At 43.4% G+C, this 10,555-nt stretch overlaps 1 protein-coding gene across 6 annotated transcripts in view; it reads right to left on the bottom strand.

Moving 5' to 3' along the window:
* Positions 1-5,874: 5,874 nt before the first annotated feature.
* Positions 5,875-10,555, bottom strand: part of SLC5A7 (solute carrier family 5 member 7) — a 32,824-nt gene continuing 28,143 nt past the window's right edge. For 5 of the 6 annotated variants that reach the window (XM_081003103.1, XM_081003104.1, XM_081003102.1 and 2 more), the window contains one exon: positions 5,875-10,208. In XM_081003103.1, the coding sequence (XP_080859229.1) occupies positions 9,594-10,208 (615 nt within the window). In that variant the 3' untranslated portion in view covers positions 5,875-9,593. The remainder of the gene's footprint in view (positions 10,209-10,555) is intronic. The other variant, XR_013985381.1, reaches the window with a different exon arrangement.

The following is a 10,555-nucleotide window of genomic DNA, read 5'->3' as shown; positions in this document are numbered from 1 at the left end:
GTCACAAAATGAGCTGAGCCTTGAGTCTTGGAAGGTTACCCACTAAGAGAAATGCAGCCACATGATGCCTTTGTCATTCACTTGTGTACCCCTAGGCAGGTTTTCAGCTTTTATAAGTGATGAGCTTATTAAGGCTCCTGCATCTTAAAAGCCCCCTCCAGACAGACATTCATCTGACTTTTAGCTCGCCTGTATTTACAGTTTGCAAGCAGCAAAAATTGGGGCTCTTCTTTTCTCAGACTCCCCACCAGCTCCCGACATGTTATAAAACAAGACTTTGTGAGGCCGAGCAGTTAACAAAACGCTGCCAGAGATCAGCTTTTGTTTCTTCTTTGCTATCAGAGCTGCTTGTGAAGGTAAATACACATTGCTCTTCGCTAAATGTAAGAAATGATGCATAAGGGTATCTGAAAGTACAGGGATTCTCCCTGGAATAGAACAATATTCACAGGAGTGTTTGTTTAGAGAAGGTACGTAGAGTGGTTAGCAGGTTCGGTTAAGGAGTTGCTGCAAGACTCCAGCTAAAAGTGTAGTCAGCCCAGGGATGCGAACTTGAATAAAATATCTAGGTAAGCCCCCCCCCCCCCCATAATTGATCATGTGATGTGGCATGCACACACCATTTGAATGACAATGCCCATCAACTTTGGGTGGACCTAGCCCTCACAAATTCCTTCTCTTAGATGGGCTACCTTCTCAGGTTGACAAGCCTCATCTGCCCCTCATTTCCCTCTATGACATGTGCAGAAACTGTCTTCTCGACTGTTTAATCCACTATTGGTCTTATCTGCTCAATCCAGATTCAGGGAAGTCCCTAACTCACCAAAGGTTTGAGACCCATTGGCTACCTTCACCTGGTTTCGCTGGCCAATCACAGCCATTTCCTAGGATGTGGCCCCTGTCGCATGCTGACAGCTCCTAGGAGCCACAAGTGAGAACTGAGTGCAAGGTGGAGACCAAAGGTGGACTAACTACCCCAGAAGGAGCATGACATGTCTTCCACCAGAGGTACCGCCCCTCCCCTAACACCCCATGCACCCGCAGTGTATCTAAGTGTGAATAAAAGCAATTCACATCACCCCACCCACTTTAAAATGAACATGCAAATGTAACGGAATACAACAGGGCAACATCTAAACCCCAAATACATCTAAACCCACAATTACTAGCCATCCCCCCACAAATGCTATATGATACTGCATGGAAAACAATTATTAACCCAGTAAAAGTGGGTAGAAAATAATATCCAAAATGAAATCATGTTACACAATACATGATTTATTGAGGCGTCAATGTTGCTTTTATGTACTGGGAGGGAGATCTTCATCCTGCAAAATCTTCCATGTCCTTCTCAGCATTGACCTTGCATTTGAAGCTTTGATTGCGAATGGATCAGAATTGATGGCTGTGATTTATACCTCATTTTCCTTGCTTGGAGTCACTTGATTTCTGTAAGAAACAACTAAACTGCAAAATCTTCCCCAATCTCTTAAACACCGAAAAAACAACTGCTAATACATAAGAAGCTTAAGGCTTTAAGGAAAGTGACCTTAAGCCATCCACTTTAACTTGAGGAAGTGAAAGCATTGTGGGAATGGTGTCAGACTTTTTAGCTGCCTACAGTGGAACAGCAGAGAGCCTGTTGGTGTGATGAATTAATCTGAAGCTCTTTAAGCTGCTGAATCTCACTTGGGTGGGTGGTCACTTGTGACCCGTAACTGGGTATCAACTTGACCAAAAGTGACTTGCACCACCAGCACTATGATTATTACTTGCAGGAGAGGAAGAAAGAGAAATTGGGGGGGGGGGGGAGGTAAACAGAAAGAAGGAGACTGAGAGAAGTCAGTCAAATCTCAAGTTGAAATGGGGTGGGTGTTCTTGAGCCTTTTAGGATAATTTTCCAAACCACCTCCTCCTCCTCCTTATTATTATTATTTTGTATTTTTTTCTTGAGGATTGTTTGGTTGTCAGACCTTGCCTTGGGGCTTCATAGCTCTGGCCTCTAATATGAACAGTCCAACGTGTTCTCTTGTCAATTGCTGATAAATTGTTTTCCAGCATTTGGGATTATTAAGGACAAGCCCCTGCCTATCTTCTAGTGTGAGATCTCCAGCCCCATGGAATGGTTTTGTACATGAAGAGTCCATTCATCCTCATGCTGTCAAACAGCAGGGCTGGATTCATGTCAGCATCAGTGTTTGAGACTAAAACGTTCCATTGTCAGAGCCTGGCATGACCTCATCATCTTGAATCAAAGTCATGTTACATCCAGTTAAACTGCTTGTATTGTAATTGCAAAATAATAATTTAAAAAATGATGTGCAGTGATTTGGGAAAGGCAGATCTATTGGCAAACAAAAACAAGGTGTAAGTGAACTGCTAATATATTATGAGCTGCGGTCCTATTCCCAGTCACCTGGCTATGGAACAAGCCCCACTGAACATCTGGGTCCTTGAACTCTCTTGCTTAGAGTTGTTTGGGTGCATCTAGAAACTAGCATCTTGCACAAAGGCAAAATTTAAATTAATTGCCCCACCCACTTTTGACTCCGACCTTTCACCTCTGGCATGTGGCCCTTGAAAGATTGCACCAAAGGAATGTGGACCCCATACTCCACGGTCTCCATGTCTGTTGCCTCGTTCTGCCAAGTGTAGCTGAGTGGAAGAGGCCTCCCCATGCTGTAAGATACATCTGTTTCAGTGTATGATCAAGAATAATGTATTTCTAAATCGGCTTTAATTTTTCAATATCAAATTACACTCTGTACCTACCTCTGCTAATTGGATAACTGCTATTTATCAACCCCACCATCTCTGGAATTCATCAAGCAGTCAGGCTCACCTGTTTATCTTCATTATGCCGCTCGGGAAAAATACACGTTCACCAGACTCCTGATATTGTAGGCTAGACTTCAGCTGTCAGGTCTTCTGTATTGACTTCAGTGTTTTCTGAATATTGGTTTTATGACATCCTCTGTCATAATGCAACCGGCATGCCATTACTCTCTGAGCTGCGCTGACAAATTTACATTGCGTTTGCATTGTAGGGCATTTAATAAAGAAATATTGTAATTGAAAGTGAGCTGGGCTGCAACCCCCCCCCCTTGCTATGGATTTCATAGAATCACAGAATTGGAGAGTTGGAAAGGACCCTGAGGGTCTTTTAGTCCAACCCCCTGCAATGCAGAATTTCAGCTAAAGCATCCATGACAGATTCTACCTCTGCTTAAAAACCTCCAATGAAGAAGAGTCCACCACCTCCTGAGGGAGTCAAACAGCTCTTACTGTCAAAAAGTAGTTTTAGTCAGAAGCTCCTTTCTTGTAACGTGAAGCCATTGGCTCAGGTCCTATCCTCCAGAGCAGGAGAAAACAACTTGCTCCATTTTCCCATATGACTGCCCCTGAGCTATTTGAAGATGGCTATCATTTCCCCTCTAACTCTCCTCTTTTCCTGGCTAAACATACCCAGCTCCTTCAACTGTTCCTCATAAGGCTAGGTTTCCAGACCCTTTATAATCTTGGTTGCCATCCTCTACACATATTCCATCTTGTCAATATCCTTCTGTTGATGCAACCTAGAATAGTAAAAGGTAAAGGGAGCCCTGACCATTAGGTCCAGTCGTGACCGACTCTGGGGTTGCGGCGCTCATCTCGCTTTATTGGCCAAGGGAGCTTCCAGGTCATGTGGCCAGCATGACTAAGCCGCTTCTGGCAAACCAGAGCAGCGCACGGAAACACCATTTACCTTCCTGCCGGAGTGGTACCTATTTATCTACTTGCACTTCGCGCTTTCGAACTGCTAGGTTGGCAGAAGCAGGGATCGAGCAAGGGGAGCTCACCCCGTCGCGGGGATTCAAACCGCCGGCCTTCTGATAGGCAAGTCCTAGGCTCTGTGGTTTAACCTACAGTGCCACCCGCGTCCCATGCAACCTAGAATAGCATCATCTTTTTCTCTTTTTTCTTTTGCTACTGCATCACACTGTTGACTCATGTTGACCCCTAGATCCTTTTCACATGTACCACTAGCAAGTGCCACCCATCTTATATCTGTGCAGCTGGTTCTTCCTGCTTAAGTGCAGAACCTTATTGAAATTCATTCTGTTAGTTTGGGCCCAGTTCTCTAATTTGTTATGGTCATTTTGAATCCTGATTCTGTCTTCTACAACATCTAGTTTGGTGTCATTTGCAAATTTGATGGGCATCCCTTGAGTCCAACCTATATGCCAGAACCTCTATGGATCTGGCACTAGGACATAGTAGGGAATGAAAAGGGTACCAGACTCAGCTGCTTACCACTTCTCGAAGCACTGCCACTTCTCCCCAAGGAAGCTCACCATGACATGTTGAGAGACGATGGGGCCAACTGGCATAGCTGTCAACTTTGCCCTTTTCTTGCGAGGAATCCTATTCGGAATTAGGGAATTTCCCTTTAAAAAAGGGAAACGTTGACAGCTATGCCAACTGGAGGGCTATTACTTTGCACACAGCCTATTCAAATCTTCACAAAGCTCAGCAGAAAAGGCATGTTTGTGGTGTTGGTGTACGTGTGACATGAGGACTATGTGTGTTAATTTTACGAAACCATGGCTTATAGAGTAGAGATGTGTGAAGTTCAGGCCTGACTCTATGGAGTGTGGTACCCACCTCAGGCAGCAGTGGTAGCTCCTTAGCTATAGTTCCTGAGATAGCTGCCATTGACCTCTATTGGAGGACAGAGTTGAATATGAAAGCCACATAGCTTGGTCTGGGTCTCTAAACTATCCTGGTGCTTCAGGTGCGGTGGAAGAATGCAGTCCCATTGCTGGTGTTGAAGTAAGATCCAGCTGCCAGTCCAGTGGCATTCTATATGTGGAATGGGGAGGGGAAACCATATTGCTTTTGCCTCAGGTGGCAAAATATCTTGGCCCAGACCTGATGAGGCTCCATCACAAGCTTAAGCCCAGGACCCCACCATCTCTACCATCTTAATCTAGTCTTGATACTAGTTTTCAGCCTTTCCTGAAGTGAATATTATATCAGAGAGATACTAATTGGGGTGAGTATTGGGCAGAACATGAATGTACAGGAGATAAAGTCATGAGACAAAGACCAGAGAAAGTCATTGGCTGTCATGAACAGCTTGTTACAAGTTCCATTATTCATGTCAGTGGTCCTCTTGTGTCAGTCTTGCTGACTTGATTTCCCTCATTACGGTGCATGCATGGCAGGTGAGAACGGCAGCGTATTAGCCAAAGCTGCCATGCTTTCTCTGCCTATTATTTCAAATTAATGTGGAGATCCTTAATTGAAAATACAGAACAAGCCCCTTAACTGCAGGCTACCTACTTCCTTCTGACATATTTGGCGTCCACGAGAGAGGTAATGTCTCTATTAATTAGTGAGGGAAAGAAAAAGGAATCTGTATTCACTGAGGCAAAATTAGGGTGAAGTGTGAGGTTGGTTTATGGTTATTGAATGAAAAGATAACCTCATGAACTCTAAGGGAAGATGTCTTGTTTCTGTGTTGGTTGTGTTACCAACTGCTCGTCAAAGTAAACAACTGTATTTTCTAGCTTAAGAAGTCTTTATACATTGCATTGGTTCACTTTCTCTTTTTTTACCTTTGCCAGGAAGCAGAGATAGGAAACGATTTTATTTCCACATTAGACTGAATTGTAGACACTTAGCCAGCCTCACTGTTGGCCTCAGACTTACATTCTCACAAACGTCCTAGATTACCTCACAGAGTTTTTGGGAAGCTAAAATGGCATTTTATCTAGAAATCTGTCTGATAGCCATAAATGACCAGGAATCCTAGGTGTTATTTTCTTTAAAACTCTGCAGATATTTCAAGAGCAAAATGTTTCGTTATATGTCAGACACAACACACGTTGCTTAATAATAAAATAAATGTATATATTTTTTAAATAGCTGGACAAAAACAAAGCCAAAACTAGACAATATTTGACATTTCCCCTCTGAACCTCTTGGGCACTATTGAAATACATTGCACATGCAGAGAGAAAACTTACACATCTACAGCATGGTTCTTATTAGATCCAACCATTTTTAATATATTTCTGACACAGACAAAAATATACATCTATTAACAAATAATAGCCACAATTACTACCCTGTTTAAATAGCAGACTTACAATTATATACTGATGAGTTGCACGTTTTACTCAGTCAAATCAGCTTGAAGGGTAGACAGGTGATCTTGACCATTTTCTTTCTACTATTTAAAATATTTTAGATACATTTCAAAGATTAAATGGCCATACTCTATGAAAATAAAAGGCTAAGATCTTATTGTTGCTGTGTATATGATTAACACCGTTAACGTTTACATTCATTTGAGGCTCTCGTAAGGTTAGTAATGTACATCTATCACCAGCCCTTGAGGGCAACAAGAGATAAAATAATATTGTACTGTTGACATGGGCTCATCTGTGGACAGGCTTAGAACCTAGTCCCATCCCCTTGTCTTAGCATTGCAGAAAAAAGAAGTCCTGCAGCTTCTAGCTTGTGCAAAGCTGTGCCACTGTTAATAGCAGTGAAACTTGATCAGTTTGGGCAAATGGGGCACTGCCCCACCAACCTCAGTTTGCCCCCAGGCAACTTCCACCTGCCCCTCTTTCAACCAACCTGTCCAGGACATGCCTATCAGCTACCACCCTCAAAGTCTCAATGCTTCTCTTGTTCAACGCAGCAAGGGGATGAAACTAGCATTAGCTGGCTCTGACTGCTATTGCCTCTGGTTCCACCTGTTCTTGGTCACCCAATGGGTGCCCGTTCCAATGGGCACAGGATGGAGTGATGGAGAACCCACTCTGTGGGCTTTACAGGGCTTGGCTCTCCTGTCCATATCTGAGCCTTTCCTACCCTAAAAACCCCACTTGGCTGAGCCCTTGCGCCATGTTGCTCAATGGGCTGTTGCAGTGCGACAGACATACAGTTTCAATAACCATTGCTAGTTATCTGAAGCTGTGGCGGGGAGGCTCCCTCTCACTCATGTACAGAAAGAACAAACAACGGATAAAAATAAGAAAGAGCGTAATCCAGTCCCACACGGGCACAGTGCCCACATAAATGGAGGATTTTTGTAACTGCAAGAGACCCTGTTTCTCACCCCTCCTCCCTGCCTGCAGGTGCAAACGCAGGGATGGAACTAGGTCTCTGTTGAGCCTACGGGAATCCTTCCTTCATGGACTGGGCCTGTCCTGGTCCAGGAGTCAGCTTTGCCTGTTGAACAGCAGCCTGAAGAGGAGAAGGCGGAGTGACTCCACCTTCAGCTGATCAGCTATCGAGGAAATGGGAGAGATGGCACTGGTGAGAGCTAGCTGGCTCCATCATTCTTAAATGTAGCTCTCAGCAGCAGCCTGGGGTTCCCAGCCCTACCTAGCTGCTTCCTGCTTTCCATCTGGACCCTTGGTCCTGTGGATTCTCTGTCCTCCGAACTGTCTGACTACGCAGATTGCTGCCTACCCGACCCTCAGAATGGACTTGACTTCAGATGTGGATTCTGCTGTCAGGCCAGTGTATGCATTAAATGTTTTGAGTGAAGATATGAAAAAGTCATAGAGGGAAGAGCGGCCAGTTCCCAGTCCTGGAAATTCCCAGCACCTGAAAAACTCAGCACAAGAATCACCTTTCAGTCTTTGGTTGTACATTTCTTTCTATATATCTCTGGATACAGGTGACAAAAATGTGCACCCAGCCAATCGGCTCAAAGATTTCCCATCTGGCACATACAGCAGAATGATTACAGATCATTTGCCAGCTTTTTGTGGTGCTCTGAACAGTGCTACGGCAAGGTTTTTGTCCGTGAAGTGCTACAGGCCATCCTGTTGTGCAACAGTGTATGCTCATACAATCATTTTAAGAGATGGCCATAGGAAAGGCTATGCAACTAGGGAGGCCCTCTGAACCTTCGGCCATCAATGTTGTGAGGGTGCCTTCACAGAAAACATAGGGAAACCACTGCAAAATATTGCTTCCTTCTCGTCTACCTTGTGCCAGCTGTCCTGACTTGAAATACTGTGTGATAGGGTTAAAACATTCCTACTTTCTTCTTGTTGTTAAGATACTCCCTGTTGCGATACAGGAAGATGAGTCCTGATTGCTGAGCCATGATAAACCTGGGTAGAAATGTGGGAACCTGCTACACTAGAAATGTACCAAGCTGCAAAAAATCTGATTACTTAAAAATGCCGCAACTTATCCATAGTTTTGCTTTGACACTCAGGAAAGCACATTTACAGCAATTCATTATTTGCCCCCTCCCCCTGCCCCCCATTTCATAAAGGGCAGGGTGAAGTAGTTCTCAGAGTGAACTTCTGGAACTCCCGAGATATTAATAAATGTTAATAAAAATGAAATACTTTTGGATGGAAATTTGCATCATTTAATTTTGAAACGAAACAATTAGCACGGTTCATTATCCCATTATCGGATCTACTCGGAATCAAATCATATGCTATGTAAGAGATCTGTGAATGGATCTCTCCATGTAGTTTTGTTCTCCTAAATGGAATATCAGTGGGCTAGGGCAAGAGGAGATCTAAGCCTTGCACTGTATTCCCATTCCTCAGCCATCATGGCCCATAGTCAGGGGTGCTTTTAGCTAGAAGTAGCAGCCAAGAAATATAGTTTTCCTCAGGGGATCATGGGATTTGTAGTTTTCTCTGCTTCATGAATTGAAACCCATGAAGATCAGCAAATACTGGCTGAGATGCATAGCATTTTTAGTCATCGTCCCCCGCCTCCCAATTCAATTTGAAGGGAGAAAATGACAAACTCCCTAATTCCCAGCGGGAAACAACACTCCTTAGCATCAGTTTCAGTTAGAAGGAAGCACCACAAGTTTCCTCCCTTATGTAGTGAACCCTCCCTGATGTTGGTTGCTCATGTTCCCTTTGCAAAATTAAGGTTTTCATTGCTTGGGAGGGAGGATTGGCAGGGGAGGACTGCCTAGCAGCTGAGGTGCTGAATAAACCAATCAGATGGGTGGGGTACAAATAATAAAATTATTAGTATTATTATTATTAAACCAGATGGACCCAAACTCAATGGAGTGATGCCTCTCCAATTGCCCTTCCAATTCGCAGTTCATTTCCAAGTTTAATTGAAACATTCAATACTGTCCTACACACTGAAATGGTACAACCAAGCAACAAATGAATTGCATGGGGGTTCTGTTCATCTGTAGTAGGGATTGCTTATTACACTTCCTCCGAACCAGATGCTGAACATTCATTATGGCTATAGTTGATTCTTTCAGGTACCTGAATAAAAGTAATTTTAAAATAAAAAAGTTACTTAATCTTTTTATTTTCAAACATTCCCCTCCCAAATACTAAGTTACTTGGCTTCATTCAAATGCTAGTAGAGCAACTTATTCTATTCCAGTGCATTTTATCGTAAAACACAACAATTTATTCCACAGACTATTCCTAGAAATGAGCTGAAGAGGATTGTGCAGTGGTTTTTGTTTGTTTGTTCCCTGTCCATTCTTTCTCCCTCAACTAAAACACCTCTGATCTCCCTTTGTTGCATACCCTGTTGCATTGTGGGGGATGTGAAAGCGATCTCTCTCCTCTGTGGGGCCGTTGTCAATTATCTTCTGCTGCGGATACATCGGGACTTGAATCAATATCACTGAAGGCCTCTTTGTTTGTGAAGGTGCTGCTTAGAGTCAAACTGTGTCGAGGGTTCACAGGGGCCAACTCGTTTAAAACAATATTGTCACTTTTCACAAGAGTGGCCTTGTCCATGTTCTCCTTACTATGCTTCGCAACAACGGCATCCAAGAAGTCAAATTTGGGTGGCAAAGTGCTGCTTTCAAATAAGTATTTTGCCAGGTAGGATACTCCAATGTTAGTGAAGAAAGAGGTAAGCATGGCTAATGTTTTAAAAGGGAATCTCTGAATTTGCTGTTCTTGATCCCAACCAGGATAGAAAATCAAGGGTTGCAAGTGCAAATACGGTTCTCCTCCAGTAATTCGTAGTATGACACCAAACAGATACCCTGCAACGGCGCCGTAGGTGTTGGTTCCTTTGATGAAGAGGACACACAAGAGCTGGGGGAAGATGATGATGTAAACCAGGTCAGAACTGAGGTACCAGAGCCCATAGACCGACTGAGCTAGTAGGGCCATCGCTGTTGCTGCTGCTCCAAACACAAAAATGGTAATTCGCATGACCCAGACAATTTCTTTGTCTGACGCCTGTAAAAGAAAGGAACAAAACATTGTTTTCTACCAGTGAGTTTTCTTACAGGAATATCCATAAAGGACAGAATTATATAGATTTAACGCGATTAGCGGAAAAGAAACTCTTGAATCTTAGACATCCATAACCAAACTGACCTGAAAGGATTCTGATATTTATCAAGTTCACTCTTCAAATCTCCAATGACTACAGAGCTTTGGAGAGGAAATCCTGTTGTAGGACATGGCACTTAATATTACTGAAGTCAAGAACAGGTCTTGAAATATCACAGACCATGAGCTGTATACAATAGAACAAACATTGGTTGCAGCTTGAGGTTAATCTGGAGAGACCTAAACAGTGA

This window comes from Podarcis pityusensis (genome assembly GCF_964106645.2).
Source record: "Podarcis pityusensis genome assembly, chromosome: 4".
Taxonomy (NCBI): domain Eukaryota; kingdom Metazoa; phylum Chordata; class Lepidosauria; order Squamata; family Lacertidae; genus Podarcis; species Podarcis pityusensis.
The sequence above is the reverse complement of the archived record's forward strand: the minus strand, read 5'-3'. Positions and strand labels throughout refer to the sequence as shown.